The sequence below is a fragment of the Vipera ursinii genome (assembly GCF_947247035.1).
Source record: "Vipera ursinii genome assembly, chromosome: 12".
Lineage (NCBI taxonomy): Eukaryota > Metazoa > Chordata > Lepidosauria > Squamata > Viperidae > Vipera > Vipera ursinii.
In genome coordinates, this window is record NC_139525.1 from 1,203,198 (window position 1) to 1,224,268 (window position 21,071).

The following is a 21,071-nucleotide window of genomic DNA, read 5'->3' on the forward strand; positions in this document are numbered from 1 at the left end:
CATGACCCTGGGGATGCTGCAACAGTCGGGAGAAAAACGGTCCTAAATCACTTTTTTCAGTGCCGTTATAACTTTAAACAGTCACTAAGTGAACTGTTGTAAATCAAGGACTATTTACACTGGATTTATTATTTAGGAAAACTGCCCACTTAATTCCTCCCCAATTTAAGAATATTTACCCCCAAATCGCTTGAGGACCTGTGACAGGCAGAAGTCAAACATTTTTACAACACCCCACCCCACCCCCCTTCTGTCTGGTCTGTCTTTTAAAAAAAGACCTATTATTTCTGTAAACAAAAAGCAACCCAGCCTATCTTCTTTCTTAGAAGACGGACACCTTGAAAACTGAGCACGGGGGGGGGGCAGAAGCCCCCCAGGGAAGACAGGCAAGGAAAAATGACCAATGGAAATGGAGACAAGGGGATGAACTTGAAAAGCTGAAGTGGAAAAGGATCCCCCCGCCCCAAACACAAACTTTGGAATGGAGTCTGCACGTCAGACGAAGGTCACAATCCATTCCCTGCGCACAGATTCTTATCTGGGTTTAAGAATTTAGGGGGGAAATGAAGAAAATAATTTGAGTTGGGCTCTCAAAGAGACAGCTAACTGGGGGCCTTGCCGCAGTTCTGACTCGAACACCGGAGCTTTTTTGGGGGGATGACCGGGACAAGTCCCCATTGGTTACTTGAGGGACCGTGTCAACCCACCCGTGCTGGCAGAGGAGGCAGATGGAGGGTCCCCTCAGCCCAATTATTCCAGCTGGCAGGGTCCAGGAGGAGGGCCTTCTCCACCGTGGCTCCTGCCCTCTGGAACATCTTGCCCCTCCCCCCCGCCCCCTTCTGATGTGAGGTTGGCTCCAGCCCTCCTATCTTTTCGCAAGGAGCTAAAGGCTCTGCCAGTCGCTTAGCAGCCCCAGTGGGAGAACAGCGCCATAGGGCTGGTTGATTGAGACATCACCCCTTCCTGCCCATGAAGTGCCTGGCAGGGCCCCTCCAGAGGCATCCTGCACTGCTTGGAAACAGACGGACTGGAAAAAGCTGCAATGAGAGATCCTGGCAAACATTTTTTGGCAGGAGAGACACCTGCTAGTTCAAAAATGGATTTTCAATTCCAGCAGAGTGGCAGTCCGCCCCCCACCCCCCCATCTTAGGGGGCCGCAAAAGAGCACAGACCGAAGCATCTGATTGGAAATATGTTTTTCCTCATATGATGGGCAGTCTCCGGACACAAAGGAAAGGAAAGGAGAAAGAGAGAGGGAGGGAGGGAAAGGGGAAAAAAAAAGAATACTAAGGTATTCCATGCAATCTAAAGGATGGTTACATGCAAAGCTCCAAGTACCAGGTCAAAGTTTGCCTCCAGGGGTCGCTTCTGTGATCGGAGAGCTGGCTGAGTCTTAATTAGCAGGCAGCGAGTACATGGCGGTATTGAGGAAGGGGGGTTGAAGCACAACACAAAAAACAGCAAGCAGAGATGTGTCAAAAAGGAGAGCAACGTTGTGGAGAAGGCGGAGAGAAAAAAAATAAAATAAAATGAATGCATTATCACAGTAATTTTTTTTTTGGAAAAACAAAAAACCAGACAACAATGCATGCACCACAGAGAGGTCTGCAACAGTTAAAATGGACAAAGAATAGCTGGGGGAAGGGGGCACCGTCTCCCTTGGAAAAGGGTGAAGCTTGGGCACAAGTCTTTCCGTTCCCATTTTCACAAATAAGGCGGCAGGGGAAAGGCCGGTAGGATCTGACCCTTCACTCGAGGGAATGAAAGCAGCACCACGCCACAAGCTCCGCCCCTTTCACGGCACGCGTGACATCACGGTGTGAGTGGAACACGAGGGGTGGAGCTTCCGTCCTGATGAAGCTTCCATCACAAATCCTTCTGGATAAGGACCCGCAGTACGGATCCCTGGCCTCTACAGCCATTCCGCGCAACAGACCCTGGGTTCTCACACAATGTCTCTGTAATGTGCAAAAAAAATATTCCCATGCTCCCCCACTCCGTTCTTTAAACCGGGGGGGGGGTGTCCAACCTTGTCAACTTTTAAGACCAACTCCCAGAGTTCCCTAGCCAGCATAGCTAGCTGGGGAATTCTGAAAGTAGTCAAGGTTGGGCACTCCTGGTTGAAACATTTATTCGATAAAAATCTCCATTTTTAAAGTGCACACTAGGGAATAAAGACTAGATTGTGTGAAATTGTGCTCCCAATTTGCCTAGCTGCCCTTTGAGGATAGCTTCTCGTTTTTAGGGCTCATTAACAGGGCTGAATTCTTGGATCTAATTCAGAGAAGCAAGTTCCACTGTTTTCAGTGAGGATTACTTCTGTGTAAGCAAGCCATTGGAGGCGTGCAGCCAAATTGAGTAAATATCTGTGAAAAATGGGATGCACTGGGCGTGTGAAATATTAATAAATAGCGTAAGTAGCACTTGTCCAGAAATGGGTGATTAGCATATATTTGAAATCTCAAGATTTCTTCCAAACTTAAGAAGGAGCCATCTATTCTCAAAGAATTTTGAGACAACCTGCCGGAATTCTGGAGGTGTTTCCAACCACACCCTGCCTTTCTTCAAGATGACCAACGCAAGCGTGATCCAAGAAAGTGTTCCATCTAAACCAACTTTCCTGGAGTCTTTCCATGCCGTGACTTGGGGAGAGACAAGACTGAAAGACCCTGCGCCCACACAAGTCGGTGTGAAGGAGGCCTGCCTCCCCTTCTTTTCAGCTTTGACTTCCAAATCCCTGATTTATAGAACGCCACTTGCTTACAGCTGCTGAAACAAGCCAGAGATGCCTTTTGAAAATCCATCGGGGATTGTTTCTTTCTCTGTCTCTGTTTTGCCCAACGATCAATCAACCAGTCGATCCCTCAACCAACCAACCAATTACTGCGCTACCTTAAAAGGCGCAGGAGGGCAGGCTTTGCTATTCATCAGCGCCAGTCGGCAGCTGCATTTGAAACTTCTCCCAGAAGTGAAACTGTCCGATAGAAGTTTGGAGACTTGGGGAGAGGGTGGGGTGGGGATTTAGTGAATATTACAAGACAGTTTGGATGACCCAGCTCTGAAAATAAGCAATCAGTAAAATGTTTTAAGGCTGGGTGGGGTGGGGGAGTTAAATGGCACACTGCTAATAAAGTGTATGCTGACTAGGGACAGCATGAATTCAACATGAGCTGGGGTGAGGTGGGGTGACGAATGTTACAGGTAGCATGTCAGGAATCAGCCCTGATCAACAAAGAACGTGTGAGCCAATTCTTCCAAACGCCGATGAGAAGCTTGACCATCAAGGTGTTCTCTTTTAGTGATAAGACCCATGCAAAACCCAGAGCTGATGCTTGGCATCTTAAAGTCTATGGAGATTCTCCGTCCTCCAGGTCCTGGTTGTCCCAAAGGTGCCTTTTTTTCAGGAGGCAACTGGACTTCCTTGTTTTTCTTTGAAGACGTTTCGCTTCTCATCCAAGAAGCTTCTTCAGTTCTACTGGATGGTGGGGAATTCAGAACTGAAGAAGCTTCTTGGATGAGAAACGAAACGTCTTCAACAAAAAACAAAGTCCAGCTGCCTCTTGAAAAAGCACCTTTGGGACAATTGGCATCTTAACGTGAAACTGAGTGATACAGATATGGGTACAATGGCATAAATCGGCTTTGTAAAGACCAGGTTGGATCTTAAACAGAAAATTCTCCATGGCTCTTTCTTGTAAACTTTCTATGCTGAGAGAGGGAGAGAAAGGAAGTGGAGCTTCCTTCTGAAGGAGTACCTTGGGGCCAAACTGATGATTGTGGGAGGGTGACTCTATTAAAAAGGGGAAGGGGCACCCCCGAGCCCTCCACCCCGTCCCCACTTTGTGGGACAACACAACATTCAGCCAAGTCATCGCCGGAGGCGGCTCCCTTACCATTGCGGCTGCAGCTGTTTGATTCACCTGGTGCTGAGCTGCCTTGATTTTAGCTTGCAAATGCGCAGGGGGGTGAAAGTACTTGCATTTCTCCCTGGAGCATCGGCCTTTGATGTAATCCATGCACACCGTGACCGTGTTCTCATTCGCGTCAATCATGGCAATATCGATCGGGTGAGCGTAACGGCAGTCGTTCTCTCCTCGCGTGCAATTTCCACGCTGAAATTCTCGGCACACCTGAAAAGGCAGAAGTGGGATTCTAACTGGGATGTCCTGCTGGCCCAGATGTAACGCTCAAGACAACTGCTCTGCCCAGTTTGTTTAAAAAGGGTGGCCATATCAATTTGCAAGATAGAAAGAGAAACTATAATGCTATGTGGAAATGGCCTTGGGAGACGGGGTAATAGCTGGACAAGAGGCAGCTGAACCTGCTGACAGAACAGAGGCATGGCAATCATCTCAGAATGGACCCTTCTTAAGTTTTTGGAACTGCAAAGGGGAAGGGGGAAGAAATGTCCTTTCAGATGGCACAATTCTATTAATGTAGCCTTACAATAAAATTATAGTTAATTCTCCCGGGTGTGCTTCTTGTCTGGACTACCTCACAAGGCTGACAGAAACAGAGCAATCTACACCCAAATTCTCCTATCAATTCCCTATGAAATACAGCAATGAAATCCAAGCCAACGCAAATACCTCTAATTTATCTGTCCTCATGAGTTTCTGCCCCGCGGAGCCACCTGGTACTGAAACCGCAGGGTTGCTGGACACCAGAACAGGTGTGTTTGGTAAGAGCTCTGCAGGCACCAAGCCCATCCCTGGAGAAACGTGGCTTAAGTAGGGGCTGAATGCCATGGTGGGGCTGGTTGCAAGCGAAGGAGTCACAGAAAATGTTGTCTGTAAGGGAAGAGCAAGCAAAGACAGGCTGTTATCACTGGGCAGATGGCCATCTTTCAATATTCGTCAATGGGCCTCCACCATCCACTCCTTCCCCGTTCTTTAGAAGGGCTGACACACCATGCTGCTTTGAAAAGATACACCCAACACTCAGACACCTACATTTGGGGGGATTTGTTTCCTCCATCTGCTCTTATGGATGCCACATACTGGAAACACACAGTACTCTTGTCTGCATGGACAAAGCACAGTCCAGAAAATTAACATCTAAGCCTACAAAGTCAGAATGTTGGGTCTCTTGAACAAAATCTGCCAAGAATCTTGTGGTGCTCAAAGGACCATCCAATTTATGAGGGCACAAGCTTTTGTGGACTATGTCCCACTTCTTCAACCCATGGACCATTGTCCTGAAATAACCAGGATGGGTACGTGGCGAACGGAGCACAATAGCCTTAGATCTCTTCACTAAAGTGCCAATTTTGAATGCTGATGTTGGGCTCTGGGGAAGGTCAGGGATTCTGCTGACGTTCCACCTGCTCCAATGCATTTTCCCACCTTGAAGTCACCGACAATTTTTTGAGCTTATGTTGAGGACTCCCTGATAGATGCGATTTGTGCTGTTCAATGGTATCACCTCGGTTCATCTTCATCTTGGTGGAAATGTGGCCCTATCTTACCTCTGACATTTCTGTCCCAAGAAGCCCCCAAGATTGGACCTTACCCAGAGAATTATTCCTGCCACTTACAATTGGCTGTAGCTGGGCTCCGGGGACCATGAACTGCATCTGCTGTGCAAACATGGCAGCGGCTGTCTTTTGCTGGATCAGGTTGTTGCGCCCGTTGATTTCAAGTTGTGTTTTTAAGTGTGGTGGAGGGTGAAGGTATTTGCAGTTTTCTCGAGTGCACCGACCCTGAGGGGTTTGTGAAAAAAAGAAAAGCAGATCTTCAGAAGCAGAATTCCCGGGAGACCAAGATAAAATGGATTATTCAGCACCTCGAGGAAGAATGGAGTGTGTCCCACCGTTTACTTTGCATTTTATGCAAGATATTAGCACAGAAAATACGTGACAGGATGCAATGGTTTTTAAATTTTTAAAAATGTAATACATTTAACAAAAATTAAAAACACTCCAACAGGGAAGATGTAATAAAAATGTATAATAGTAATAAAAATAAACTAAGTAGTAATACACAATTTGGTCAAGGTTGAGCTCATGGACACCCTGGCCCTGCGCTCAGGTAATAAGGCTTCCCAGCCACATTTAGAATAAACCCTCTTGTGGGGGAGGGGTTAGATATGTGTGAAAATCCACTATCAACTTTTCAAGCAACTGAGTTCCTAAGCCAAGATCCTACTGGGAACATCCGTTGTTTTAACTGGTAACTCTGCAGAACATTCAATCGGCTTGGCGGTTCCATGTGGCTGGAGGGGAGAGGGCAGGGTGCACCACAGACTGAGGGTGGGGGTTTTTGGCTTCCAGAGGGCAGACCCCTAGTGATTTCAGCTTTGGGAGAAAGTGTCCTATTAATGATCACTAAGCTGAGAGCGATAATGCATCTTTTAAAGCAGAGGAAGGACATGCAAAGGGGCGTAACTTAAGAGAAAGCTCCCTCCTCGTGCAGAATTGGGGGTGCTAATTCCTCAGCTCCCGTGGAGCCCCTCAGCTATCAAGAGCCCAGCCAAAACAGACAAAAGGGAAGAGAAGGAAAGGCCGTGCAAAGGAGCCCTATTTCATTGAAGGGACAGGTTGCGGTAAGGGCCAATGTGTGTTTGTGTTGTCACATAATTTAGAAAAATCAACTGCTTTAATTAACACAAACAGCTCCTGGACTTAAAAATAACAACCCATCTGAGCTGACAATTTGTTTTCAACGTGGGAAAGAAATCCGCGCCAAGAAATGTACTGCATTTTTTAAATAGCTCCCTCAGATTACAGAAGGAGAGACACAAAGGTGGCTCAATCCTTTTATTTTAGCCAGGCCCGCAAGCAGTCTTCGAAGAAATCAGAGCGGCATGAAACAGCTAGCGGCCTTCCTTTGGGGGAACAAAATCTGTTTCCTTTGGAGGTTTGGGGTAATAGCTATAAACGACTGAATAAATACGATAACAAAACTTCTGGAAGGTTAGTAATTATTTTGGAAATACCATAAAGAAATCTGGATTGTAATATTAATCAAAACAGCCCTCCACAACAACGAATTTACAAACTAGAAGAGGGAACAATGGAATTTCCCCAGCCTGAACGTCTAAGAAGTGGCATTCTGCACAAAAATCAGCCAAGGAAACTTTTCTGCAGCAGGGAAGCTAAACTTAAAATTACTTTCTAATCGTGCTGATTCAGCTGGACGGAAGGAAAGGGATAGAGATTAATATGCAAAAACTAACTTGCAAAAAGGGGTTGCCAAGAAGTGGATTGTACGGGGAGATTTAGAAGTAGAATCGGAGAGTTCTCCTGGCAAGGAATTAAATCCTCGAGTTTAAAATCTGGTTTATACCTGAGGCAGAAATGAGACTGTAGAAATGAGCTTTGCCAACATGTAGACTGCCTGTATAAGTGATGTTTTTGAAAAATGAAAACAAACTTCTGCACACACAAACCCCATACGTGCCCAGGCTGCCATTCTTTCCTGCGGGAGTTTAAGATCTGAAATTATGCCTTTCGTGTCCATCTCCACTGTCCTGTATTGCTTAAGGAGATGGCAAAATGCCCCATTTGCTCTCTGAATGATGCTTTAAGACCGAGGGCTCCTGGCCTTTTGTGTCCTCCAATGCTTACAAACATCACACTTTTTTGTTTTCTATAGGGCCCACCTGTTTCCAGCACAAAATGCCAAAATCACAGTTCCTATGAGAAGAAGAACAGATGCTCCTTCTCCTAATGTTCTTCTCCTGTCAAACGAAGTCAACATTGGGTAAAAAAATTACCAACTGCCAAACTTACAAATCTCAATGTCAGCAAGATTCCTAGGCTGCAAAGCTCAGATTATCCCCCAATGCAAGCACAGGTCCATCCAGTATGAAAAGTAAACAACTTTTCAACTCCTTGAAATCACGTCCTATTAAGCCAGGTGAATTGGAAAGGAACAACTGCCTGGTCTTCCCAAATATTTCCCAAGGTGCCGAATGCCAACAGGGACGATGCCATCTAGCCCGCTTTGGCTCAGCCTTTGTACCAGGTGTATGTCTTAGCTGAAGCCTCTCTTGCTCCAAATCTAATTGTCTTGCTGAGGCTGCACAAACCCTGGCCAGCAACTCCAGCCGCACAAAGGGAGTGTGGCTAATGCCTGGCTAACACACTTGGCCGCCTCCTGCTGTCACAGCCCTGCAAAGCTCCCCATCTCGTTTTCTGTACCCAGCACAAAGAAGCAGATTAAGTGGCAATCACAACTTAACAAGATTAACCGTACAGACACATACAATGCCTCTGTCAGTCCTTCTACTGGCATGTAAATCGGAAGGATGGCATTGTGATACCCAAAAGATGCGTATCAATCGGGGAGCCTTGTGATATCCTCTGCCTCATTTCGCCCCACTGTTTTCCACCCCAACCCTAATTTTTAACAAGTCGGTGGAACGTGTGATAAATGAGGAGTTCTATTTCTCAAGAACTCATTAACCTTTCGAGAGCAAGCACAAGCAGCCCAGGCTGTAATGTGCTGCCCGTTATTGCCGGGTGGGCGCTGTGCCCAAATCTGGCCTGGACAAAACACGGCAGGCCACCCACCTCTGCTGGCTGGCCAGCCTCTTCCGCTGAAAGGAGAAATCAGGCCCGCCTGGGTTTGCTTACTCACAGATAAAGGGGATTACCCTGCACAGTCAACTTCGGACCCTGGACCCCACCACCTCTCTACAGATAGTCCTCGACTTACGAGCACAATTGAGCCCAAAATTTATGCTGTTCAGACATTTGCTAAGTGAGTTTTGCCCTATTTTACCAACTTTCGTTCCACAGTTGTTAAGTGAGTCACTGCAGTTGTTAACTTAGTAACACGGTTTTTAAGTGAATCTGGCTTCCCCATAGACTTTGCTGGTCAGAAGGCTGCAAAAGGGGATCACGTGACCCCGGGACACAGCAACAGTACTCTTAAGTATGAACCAGTTGCCAAACATGCAAATTTGGATCACGTGACCCTGGGGAGGCTGCAACGGTGGCAAGTGTGAAAAATTTCAGGGCCATTGTAACTTTGAATCTCACCAACTGCTGTAAGCCAGGGACTGCCTGTACTTGGAGACAACCTCCCTGCAAGCAGAAATATAGCAGGTCAGGGCAAATTTAGATGGAAGTTGAGAACGGTCAGATCCACGTGCTGCACCAAGCCACCGCATAACCTGATGAGCTTTATTTAGCTGAATGTTTTGGGAACCCAGCTGTGACCTGCAAGCTGCCATGTTTGCTGTGACCCCAAGAACAACAGCTGAAGGAGAACCAGGCATAAACCTAACCTATATCTCTTGTTCCCCACAAGGGCCAAATCGCCTCTCGGCCTTGCAGCTACTCAACTCAAGTTAAAAAACAAACAAACCACACAGTTGGGAATCAACCACCGGACTTCCTTCTCCACGGGTGGTCCCAAGGCAGCTCTTCTCCTTCAAATGCATTTCTCCGGGCCTGAGGAACTGGTGCATTTAAGGACAGTTTGGGAATTTTTCCAATTACAGAAGTCTCTCAGCCAGTCTTTCTTCTAGCAGACCCCAGTGAGTAAGAGCTCGAGGAACTGCGAGGTGGCCAACCACTGGCAAGTTTCACTCTTGTCCCTTCTCCCCCTGGCCCAACAAATGCCGGGAAAAGGTATTTAGATTAATGATCTTTTCAGCAAACTGAGAGGGGAAACCCCAATTTGCAAAAAAACCACAGCCAGTTAATAAATGGTTGAAAGAAACGTCTCCCACATCAACCCTGTAAATAGCCTAATTTTATTGCTGGCCACGGAGGCAGAGGACAGATAAGGCTGCTGCAGATGCTTGGGCCAAATGAGAGCAACTGCGGGGCCCACTGGCACTGTTTTTTCTTTCCGATGACCCGGGTGCGAGCTGGCTCCCGCCATGCAGGGTGGTCCACAGGAACCAATCAGCAAAAAAGTGCCACTCGCTTCCTATGTGCAAGCCATGAAGATGCTGCCTGAAATTATCGAGAGCTTCAGAAATATTTATGTGGCTTCAAGCCCAGTGCTATGGCAGTGTCTCTGCTCTTCAGCTTGCAAGGTTATCTAGGTAACACCCTTCCAGCAGAAAGAGGTGCAGAAGAGAGAAATATGTAGGATTGGAAAGAACAGATCGCCACAGAATATTAAAACACAAGCTCCACTCCCCAAGACTAGAGGAATAGGAGGTCCTTCCAAGGAAGTTGCCCTAGAATGTACCAACATAGCTATCAGATCCTTTCTATCTACCTTCCTGGAATAGATAACCCAAGTGGGTAGACACAGCTACCTAGTTAAGCGATCACGATAATGGTAATAAATATTGGCAGGAGCGTCTACAGGGCCTATTCAAAGAAATCAAGATGGCACCCTCAATAGCACGATCCAAGCTTCCATTCTCATGAACGTATCTTGACTTTTCTGATCATACCCACCTGCATGATGGGAGAAAGGAAAAATACTGACCAATACTTGCTTGAGGCAGAGAGGGGAAAACAAAAACAACAACTAAGAACCATCAAAATAAGTCAGCCATAATTTAGATAAGGGCATTTCCATTTTTTTCTTTAAAAGAATGAATTTCAGGAATCAGATGGTTTAGCCTTCTTTTGTAATTATTGTCACAGCTTGCTCCCACAGAAGTCTCCAGCATTTCTCTGCAATTCCTTGCGTGCATTTTTAAGGATTACTGTCGGTTCAATTACCTTAATTGCATGACTGGGCTCCATGTAACATGATCTGTAAAGAGATGGCTGGTTACAACATCCTAATTGCCACGACTTTTTCCCTGATACACAGATTCATCTTCCTTTTTCTCATTAGCCAGAAAATGCAATTAGGAAGAGATGTGCTCTACACCAAGTTGTAAGTATAAATCCAGTTTATCCCCAGAAGTGAGTGAAAGAGAACTAGCAGGCAAAGCAACTCCAAATCTAACAGGAGACAATGGAAAATCCCTGCTGTCTTCCTGGAGGTGAACTGGATCAGTTCTGCTTTGTGAGCTGAGCTAATTTGTTTTCGCGTCCAAAACCCAACATGTTCAGGTCTTTAAAAAAAACACCAACCCACTCTAGTTCAGTCATTGTGTTGGCTGCATTTCAAATACAGAAATCAAACTGATTTGCTACACGAAATATGCAACTACTGAATAAAGTCACAGAGAAGCAATGTAAACACCTTAGTCTTGAAATCTAAAGTATTTGTGTGGCTGCTGAAGCTCGTAGCTTTCAAGGACAGAGCAGTACAAAAGAAAACGGGGAAATATATTCAGAAACCCTTAAGCAGCAACAGGTTGACCCAATGTTGCTCAAGGATTGGGGAACCAGCTATGAAATGCCCACTTGAGAAAGCAAAGGACAGGTCTTTCCAACCCCTCCGCTTTCCAAATACATCACAACAGAGGTAAGACGAATTAATAGTCATTAACAGGATGGGTAGTAAAGTTGTTTTTTCATCACCGCTGTGAATGATTGCTAAATGAGGCAGTCGCTAAAAAAGGATCACCTTCATTCTGTTTCTCCACTAAATGAACTCTCTTTTGGACTAGGGGAGTCATGAAGCCATTTTACACAAATCAACAACATGACACCTCCGGCCCTTTTTACATTCTTGGATGAAGGACATGTTCAGTGAAGCTAGCCTAGAAAGTCAGCAGGCCATTTCTGGAGTTATCAACTTAAAGCTCCGTTTTTTCTGCGGTTCCCAGAGATTTTTTAGGAGGATTGGGATGAAGTACAAGGAGAAGCTGCGTTTCCAGCTAAAATTGGCTGTACCAAGCAACAAGGTGATAGAACATGTAGGCTGATGGCAAAGGCAACTGTCACTCATAAAATAGCTGGGACGAAAATTCCTCCTCCACTGAGTATTTTACTCTAGCTTCCTTTTCTGCAAAGTAAGGCTCTGGCCAATGTGCCAAGGTCCCTGCAGCCCCCGTTCTGCGGAATGGGACCTGTATTGTTGTTGTTATTTGGCTGAAGAGAACAAACCTCCAGCCCATCTCCTTCCTTCCCAGACGCAACTGTGGGCTTGCTTCAATCTTTTCAGCCCAGACATTTTACTCCCCTACTCACCAGGATCTGTTGCTCAAATAAAAGTAGTGCATGGCTTCATTCTGAAAAGAGATGCTTTTCTTTTTTTTAAGCAACAGTCAAAAGTCAGCTGGACAATTCAAGGGCATTTAGGAGGACCCCTTTTGCTAAAACAGTATTTACTATGTTCATGCCCACTTTGTGACAGCCTGTAGTACGTGCCTGCCCCTAGAATTCACCATCTCCTGGTGACCTAGCCAGCTTTTATGCCTAGAGCTCCCAGTCTCCTGGAGATCGGCCCAACCACCTAGATGGCTCTCATGGCTAAGATGGGACTAGAGCTGAAGTTTCCTGCTTTCTACCCTGGCGCTTAACCACGAGACCAAACTGGCTCTGTACGAACCCTATATATTTGCACTGGCTGCCCTCCAAGGCCTTTGGTCCTTCCTTCTCCTTGTTGAGAATAAAAATTGAGCCAGGATTTGAGTAGATACACAACCTGCATTGTTCGCCTCTGAGCTCCCAAAATTGGGGAAAGAACTGATTGTGCACCAGGAAAGCTTTTTTTAAAAAAACAAAACAAAAAACCTTTCCGGTTTCGAAAGCACTTCAGCAAAACAGGTGCGTTAGCCCATCCTTACCTTCAGGGAATCAAAGCAGGCGATAACACGTCCGTTTTCCACATGGCAGCTCCGGGAAGGGTGGGCAAACTTGCACTCTGTGTCAGAACGAGAGCAGGTTCCTCGCTGGAATTCCCGACAGACTTCCAGCGTCAGCCATTTTGTGTCACGAACCAAGGAAACGTTCAGAGCCATATTTTAAAAACTGCCTCCAAAAGGGGGTAAAAGAGGGAGGAAAAGGGGAACACAATGTTCTTCGGGTGAATACTAATGATTTCTTTTGAAGAAAGGGAAAATGCGTGTGTGTGTGGGGGAGGGGATTTCTTTATCAAAGGGAAATTCAAGTTAAAAATGTGAAGAAATAACTTGTTGCTTTGGTAAAATTTCTATTCGTCAGCACTTAGGTTTCATCGAACTCAAATTATGCTTGTCGAAAAGAAAAGGTTAAACTTTTAGCCAATCATAAAATAGAAATCTCATCAGAACTAACTAAAAAATCAAATTAGAGGCCAGCTCCTGAAAGTGCAATTGTCAAAGTTAAAATAGAAATGTTATATATTTATATATGTTTTTATATATACGTATATTATGTAATGTTTGTGCCACTGCCAAAACTATTTCAAAACAACTCGCATTCCTCTAGTCCTCCGTCCTCACAGGCTTCTGTGCTCTCAAGTTGCGGGTTTCAACTATCCTCACACAAAACCAAGTCCGTCCAAGAAACCACAGCGGCAACGGGCCAGACTGAGCAGAATGGTTTCGTTTCTGGGCAGAAAAGAACCGTTCAGCAACTTTCTATCTTTTCATCCTGCGCCTGAAACATTTACAAAAGCTGCGAGCGAAATGCTTCTTTTTTTAAAAAAAATTCCCTTGGGTTTGTTTGGTGCTTGTCTTTCTTCTTCTCTTTTTTGTACAGAATGGAGTTTGTTACATAGTCGGGAAGGAGGGGGGCACAAAGATGACGGAGCAAACCAAGGGGAAAAGAAAAGTGATGGCGGCTGGACTGCTGGCCGAGATGCCCCACGCACACCCAACAGCGACGGAGGGGGGGCTTCTTTCCCAAGAAGGGGGCAGGCGGGGGGGCTGGGAGGTGGGTGCTCTCGATGCCCTTCGGAGTGCAGGTGAGGGAAAGCCCAAGTCGGGGGTCGAAGCAGCTGTAGCGATGCCAGTTTCAGGGAAGGCACTTTTCAGCAACCTGCAGGGAAAAGGAGAAGAAAGAGCAGCTCAGCCAGGAAGGAGCCTCAGATCTGGGAAAGCCTCCCCGTCTCCTCCGGTATGGCAGGAAACTGAAGTCGGCCATTGTCTGATTATCGGTCTTATTTTTTTTAATTGCAAAAAAAGGAGAGAAAGGAGGGCATTTCCTACCAGAAGCTGCACATGGTAAGAGGAAGGCAGCCAATTGCAGTTCTCCTTGCAACCTAATATCTGGGCAGAGGCCCAATAGAGGACCTTGTTCCATATTTACCTCATCCTGGCACACATTGGCTCGCGTTTCCCCAGCTGCTCCGTGCTTGCCTCCCCCTCCCTCCGTCCTCTCTGCCACTGTGTGCAAAATGCCTCCGCCGGCCGGCTGACCCAACGGACGGCCACCCTCCCTGGGCACCCGCAAGCAGCCTCCAGACTGCCCAGCCCCCATCCAAATATGCTCCTGGCACACGGAAGGGGTGCCATCACCAGGGCAGACAAGCTGGGAACAGCTCCAGTTTCCTGACCCCGCCCCTCCCCGTCGCCCATTGCATCCAACCCCATAATCCAAGCTTGGGGGGGGAGAAGAATGGTTAGATTGGAGCAAGATAAAACAAAAAACAAAAAAACCCTGGGTGGTGAAGCCGTGATGCCACCGAAGACAAAGGAAAGGGCAACTGCCCTTCTCGGTGAAGAGAAGCTGCTGCTGGCTTCTGCAACCTTGTTCCTTGATGGAGGGCCCGGGCGTGAAAAAGGCACAGGGAGGGAGCCTCGGATAACCATTATGCCAGCCGTCCTCTAGTTCACATTTAACACCTCCCCGCCGAAGCAGAAGCTGAATTTCAGGAGAAGTAACAAGGTCCATCCTCCATCAAATGGCATTCCCACCCCCGCCTGCCACTTTCCTGGAAAAATCAGCATAACGGCAAGCTGAAATTTCAGGGAACTGTTTCTTTCCTTGTCGAAAAATTAACTCTTGGAACAGCTGGATTTTGCAGCAGCCATCTCACCTCCAGCTGTATTTTTGGGCTACACATGAGTTCAGGTTCTTCTCTCAATGCAACACACAAAACTTTGAAAGGGGGGGGGGAAACAGTGCTGTTTCTAAAGAGGGAGTCTGCTGTCGGTAATTCTTCCCCCGACGGCCAGCAGAGGACTTCAGAAAAGCTTGTGTGAACGATCCCAAGGACCAATCTACTTCCCAAATGTGAACAGCATCCGGATGTGCCGAACTCTCAGGTATGGCAACCTTGGCTGGAAGCGAGTCCACTTGTACCCGCTGCTATTCCTTGTCAAACGTCTCTAGGAAGCCCATCAACAAAACCAGCAAGATTAGCTCTCCTCTCTTTCATTCTCAGCAACCTGACCTGGTTCCAAATCGTGGCCAAGCACAACTTCACAGGAGCCTGGTGGACGTGGCCAAAGGTGACACTTGGTTTTGTGGTGCCTTTCCTTTCCCCTGCCCTGGGAGTGAGGAAACCATTAGCAAAGCCCACCCTTGGGGCCTTTTGGAATTTGATGAATTGCTCAATGCTCTGGAGCCATTTCCAGAAGCTTGAGATGTTTACACCGTTGGACAAGCGGAGAACATCGACACGACTGCCCCGAGAGTCCTATTCAATGCTCTGGAGCCCCAGCTTCTCCCAGATCCCCCGGGGACCTCAGCACAGTGAGAAGCCAAAAGACAGGAGGAAAGTTCAGTATGGTGCCAGTCAGATGCCCATTAGTGCTGACAGCCAAGCCTGCAAAGACAGCTCGAGACCCCCACTGCCTCCTCAAGTACTCCACCACCACCACAGTTTCCAACTGGTCGAAGACTTATTGTTATCTGTTCTCCACCATCACCATTTATGTCGACCTTCCCACAGACTTGCTGTGATAGATTATGAGAATCTTTGAAGACAAAATGGCCGGTCTGACCAGAGGAAGCAACCCATCAAGATTTGGACCAAATGCTTACAGTTGACTGGCCTCTCCTATGCTCTTCAGCCTCTTCCTCACCTTGGCTCGTTCCAGCAAACTGAGGATGGTGACGGGATGCATCCATGGAGACATGAATCCATCTCTGTGGGATGGATGTGATGCAGCGATATCCCCAGCCTTAAAGAAGGTAATCTCCTTTTGAAAAAATCCTCACTGGATCCAGAGGAATTGCGCCAATTACTGCCCATTACACTCCATTTTGAGATGGTGGGGGAGAGAAGGTGAGTCTATGCAGCTGAAAATGTTCTTGAGCACATGGTTATCCTGGCCCTTTTCAATCGGTTCAGGAATGGTTTGAAGAGACACTCAGGCACAGTCAACCTGATGGATGCTCTCTTGTGGGAGAGGGACATTAAAGCACACTTTATCACCTGGAAGGTTCTGGCACTACTTCTTTCCATCTAGTACATGGGGAGAGGGGTGGAGAGTTGGGAAAAAAGCGGGCGCAGCTCTGCAAACAAGCCACAACAGGCTGTGGTATGGGTTGGAACGAGGTGGAATTCTTCTAGGAATCACACCCATTTAAAGCCAAGCAAGAACTGGGCAGCTTTTTACTGACTTCTCGGCTGAATCAGGATCCATGGCTGATCCTCTCCCAGCCTTCTACAAACCACCAGGCCCTTTCAGGATTCCCAGTTAGCGACTTTAGCTCAGGATGATGGATGCCGTGGCTTCAATTCATCCAGAGGACCCCAAGGCAAGGAATGTAGCGCTAGATGGCTGGCTACTAAAATATTTAAGAAACCCACTGGGCAGTAACTGCCTAAACGTGGCCTTGTTTCTCTCTGATTGCCTGCGGAAGAGCTTTGCTTTTAAGCTGCCATTTGGCCTGTTCAATTCCCCAGCCTTTGAGCAGCTGGAGGCCGATACCTGGGCAGTCAAAATGGGCCGCTTAGCAACCAGAGCAAACACAAGGCTTGAATTAACCAAGACATAGGGAAATAAGAGGGAAAGAGCCCAATAAACGCTAAATAGGTTGGGTGACCAGCAGCGGAGTGGGGCTAGTACACCCGTAAGTCATGGGGAGGACATCAGGATCTCAACATTGGCTTTACTGTGTGCCACCCGGTTCACATGAAGGTAAAAGAGGGAGCAAGAGAGGCACATTCAGGACTTGCAAGGTTGTGTGTGTACAACTGTTCTAGGTCTAGGACACACTACAGTTAGTCCTCAACTTGGGACACTTGGCAACTGGCTCATACTTGTGACGGTTGCAGTATCCCAGGGTCACGTGATTCCCCCTTTGAGACCTTCTGAACAGCAGAGTCAATGGGGAAGCCAGATTCATTTAACAACCATGTGACTAACTTAACAACTGCAGTAATTCACTTAACAACTGTAGCAAGGAAGGTCATAAAATGGGGCAAAATTCACTTAATAAATGTCTCACTTAGCAACAGAAATGTTGGATTCAATTATGGTCGTTAAGTCAAGGACTCCCTGTACAACAAATGAGCTTTAGGTCTGAATCGTGTCTGTTTCTTAGTCTGGGCTACCTTATCTGGCTGACACCAATTTTGAAAGATGTGCTTCCTTTTCCTTATTAAGATAAAAATGTGAATTAGCAGGAGGCTGTCTGGTTTATTTTCATAAATCACTTTTTTGGCTGGGCTCAAGACACCTTGACTTGACTGTTGCCTTGGTAGCAGATCTTCTGTCCTTCAAGGCCATCTCTACATTCACTGCCTACTCCAGCCCACCTCACAGGACTGCAGGGGAGGGGAAGGTCCAAGTCACATCCCTTGGCTGTGCACACCATTCAGGAGTCGACAAAGGAAGGGTAATTTAAAAAGTTAACTGAACAATGAATACATTGTGCCAAGTTAACCTTTCTTTCCCCCTCTGTCTCAGATTAACCTCCTACGTTCTGAGGAATCTCCACAAGAAAGGATGAAGTGCAGGGATGATGCAGTTTGGGGCAAATCTAAGCCGCTGGCATGGAGGGTAGCGGGGAGGTTGGGTTAGTGCTCAGCAACCGAGGGGCAAACAGTGATCATGTAGAAGCATCTGGAGATAACAGCCCTCTTTCCTCTCCTCGATGCTAGAAAACACATTCCTACTTAAAACCGAAGGAGCTACTCCATTAACACAAATACTTCACCAGGCGGCTAGACACTTGGAATAGTTCTCTGTGAACATATCGTTCGCGAACGCTTCCCCTCTCCGAGGAAGTTTACTTAATTTAAAAGGTAAAGTTGGGCAACCTACAAAAATGAAAAGCACCCCCCCCCCCGGCTGTTTAACCTGGCCCTGCCCCAAAGATGTACGGTATGTGCCTGAAAGGAGGGCTCAAAGAACACGGCTAAAGGGGGTCAAGGGCATGGACAGAGCGGCAGAGGTCAACCGCCTCACTCACTTAAGCCATTCATGCCTTAAGCCACGCCCAGCAATGGAGCTGCCCTTGAACACCACTCAGAAGTTACAACTGGTCCAGAATGCAGCAGTTTTATTGCTTTAGGGTTGTTTTATACAGATATTCGACAGTTCATTTAGTCATCATTCGAACTTACAACAGCACTGAAAAAAGTAACCTATGACCATTTTTCACACTTATAATCGTTGCAGCATCCCCGTGGTCATGTGATCCAAATTTAGACCCTTGGCGACTGGCTCACAGTTATGATGACTGCAGCGTCCCGGGGTCACATGATCCCCTTTTGCAACCTTCTGACAAGCCATGTCAATGGGGAAGCTGGATTCATTTAACAACCGTGTTGCTAACTTAACAACTTCAGTGATTTGCTTAACAAGTGTGGCAAGAAAGACTGCAAAATGGGGCAAAATTCACTTAACAACTGTCTCAAGTTAGCAACAGAAACCTGGGGCTCCATTGCGGTCGTAAGTCGAGGATCACCTGTAGTAAGACCGTCTGGTCTTACGGTGATGTGGCAGTCCAGAGTTGTTTAAGATGGGCAGCCCTATAAATCTTTAAAATAAATTATTTAGATTATTTGAAATGTGGGGATCAGCTTGGATTGGGTCGGGGAACCCCAACAAATGTGTATCTGTTCCAAGGCAACTGGGCAAGGGCCGCTGACTTTTCACCGGGTTTCAAAATTCTTGCCTCTCTGATCGCAAGATGCCATTCGTTCCACCCGCAGCGACTTCTGCCAGCAACCGTGCCCAGCCTGGCCAAGCGTTTCGCCCACAAGGGGGAAGTCCCAAGGGCAAGGGGCTGTCCTACAGACCCTCTTCGTGGCTGGCCCAGCCGTGAGGACAAACAACACCGTTCGTTTCAATACAGCAGATTTCTGGCCCGTCGAGAAGCCTTGCCCAAGAACCCGGCTGGAAAATAAAAACCACCCCAGAGCCGCGGCTCCGAAGCCCATTTGGTTAGAAGCTGACCTGACTTCAATTCTCAGCCACCGTCTGCCTTGAATGAAATAAGCCCACAATCTGCTAAAACAAAACAAAATGCTGGCATTCCCCGCTCCTGACTGCTTAAGAAAAAGAGGATCAATTCCTATCCATGCGTATAACCATAAATTACGGGCAAGAATTCCCAGCCTCAGATCGGTGACCACTGGTGTAACCACCAAATAGTCGTCATAATTGAAAATTAAAAACTCACCCAATCTTCAAAATCTTGCAACATTCCAAACCAGAGCCCCCAAATGTCACGATTTTGCAACTTTGGGCCATGGTAATAAATAATTAAATGTTTTTCAATGTAGGGGTTCCCCAGAGGCCATCTGGAGGAGTCGTGTTTGCCCCACTGCCAGAAACAAAGCAGCACAAGGGGGGTGGTCTTCTCCTTCCCACAGTCCCTAGCACAACTCTAACCAAGGAACAATTTCAAACTTTTTTCCCCCATAAAGGCAAGCCACACATTTCAAATTCTGAAGGAGATTCCTGGCCCACCAAACTCAGCGTCTGGTGTGCTCATCATGAAGGAAGAACTACGGCCTGGCCATAAGAGGAAAGCAATCTCCCAGTAACATAAACAATGAAACAATCACCGGACAGCGGAATATTCAACAGAACAAAAATGACCCCAATTACGACCATTTCTAAAAGCTCCAAACACAAGAACTTGGGAGAAGGCTGTCCCCAGCGGTAAAGCTGCAAGCCAGGGGGCGGCAACCAGCCCAAACTTCCATCCTGCAGGAAATGCCACAATTGCGACACTTGTTTATGACCACAGCCTTGCGAACACTGTGAACATGGAAAGCCAAAAAACGGTTGGGGTGGGGGAAGAGAGACAAAAGACATGGAAAGTAGATTCCAGCAAAGACAGAGCAAGGACAGATGTTGAGCATCAACGCCTGTCGTGGCCAGGAGAAAGTTGAGCTTTGAGAATGGGTGCAGCCTTGGGGGGGGCGGGGGGGGACACTGGCACCCCTGATCCAATTCCCAGAATTTTTAGGCAAATCAATTTATCCAGCCCTAGGAAAGAATGTCTCACTCAAGAGCCAAAGGTTACTTTTTTCCTCACAAAATGGCATTATTGCTATAAATTAAGGTTTTCTGGATGAAGGTGGCCCGTCACAATAAGAGCAGACTATCCTCCAAAATGTGGCCGAGGTCCTTCAGCCTCCAGCTTTTTTGGATCAGCTCATTCGCTTATCGCTTCCTCCCCAAAATGCAGACCTTTTCTTATCAGATGAAATCCAAACATTTGTTTTTCACAGGGCTTTTGGAAAGCCTGCTAATGACATTTTACAGGCCTATAAAAATAATGGGAAGGAAAAAAAATATTTCTGAGCACTGAAAAATGCTGGAACAGAGCTTGGAAAAATGTCTTTGGGATGGGATTTCTGCCCTAGGTGTAGATGAGGCAGAAATTATTCAGTGAAATGGGGAGAAAAACGTAAGAATCTTTCTGCATCAACTCCTGTCCTGATATATGGGGCTTGCAGTGAGTGATTCACACTAAACAACTCCTTCTGCAGCAATAGAATGACAGAGTTGGAAGGGACCTTGCAGGTCTTTTAGTCCAATCCCCTGCTCAAGCAGGAGTCCCTACAACCGCAGCGGCCAACCTATGGGACGGGTGCCACAGGTGGCCGGCAGAGCCCTCTCTGTTGGCACTTGCGCAGTCGCCCCAGTCCTAGGCCTTCAGCTGGGTTTTATAAAATCTTTTTGCTTTTGGCCTCCACCATCGTATGCAAAAAAAAAAAAGCCGATGTCCATTTTGCTGTATGAGTTCATGGTGACCTAACCCTAACCCTAAGTGGAATTTTCCTCCAATGGGATTTTCCCATGTATTTTACCAAGAAACATAGATAGGGCAGGCTAGAAAAGTCAGTGCCCTCCTAACCATAGCCAAGCACTCTGAGTTTGTTAGCGATGTCCATTTTGCTCTATGACTTCACAGGTACCTA

General features: G+C 46.9%; 1 protein-coding gene across 5 annotated transcripts in view; it reads right to left on the reverse strand.

The window, feature by feature from the left end:
- MBNL3 (muscleblind like splicing regulator 3) overlaps positions 1 to 21,071 on the reverse strand; it is a 48,978-nt gene that overhangs the window by 20,282 nt on the left and 7,625 nt on the right. For 3 of the 5 annotated variants that reach the window (XM_083372285.1, XM_083372286.1, XM_083372283.1), the window contains exons 2-5: positions 12,601 to 13,774; positions 5,537 to 5,701; positions 4,590 to 4,790; positions 3,894 to 4,130 (exon numbers count right to left, since the gene is read on the reverse strand). In XM_083372285.1, the coding sequence (XP_083228411.1) occupies positions 3,894 to 4,130; positions 4,590 to 4,790; positions 5,537 to 5,701; positions 12,601 to 12,774 (777 nt within the window). In that variant the 5' untranslated portion in view covers positions 12,775 to 13,774. Of the gene's footprint in view, positions 1 to 3,893; positions 4,131 to 4,589; positions 4,791 to 5,536; positions 5,702 to 10,636; positions 10,671 to 12,600; positions 13,775 to 14,394; positions 14,699 to 21,071 lie in introns of those variants that run through there. The other 2 variants (XM_083372284.1, XM_083372287.1) reach the window with 2 other exon arrangements.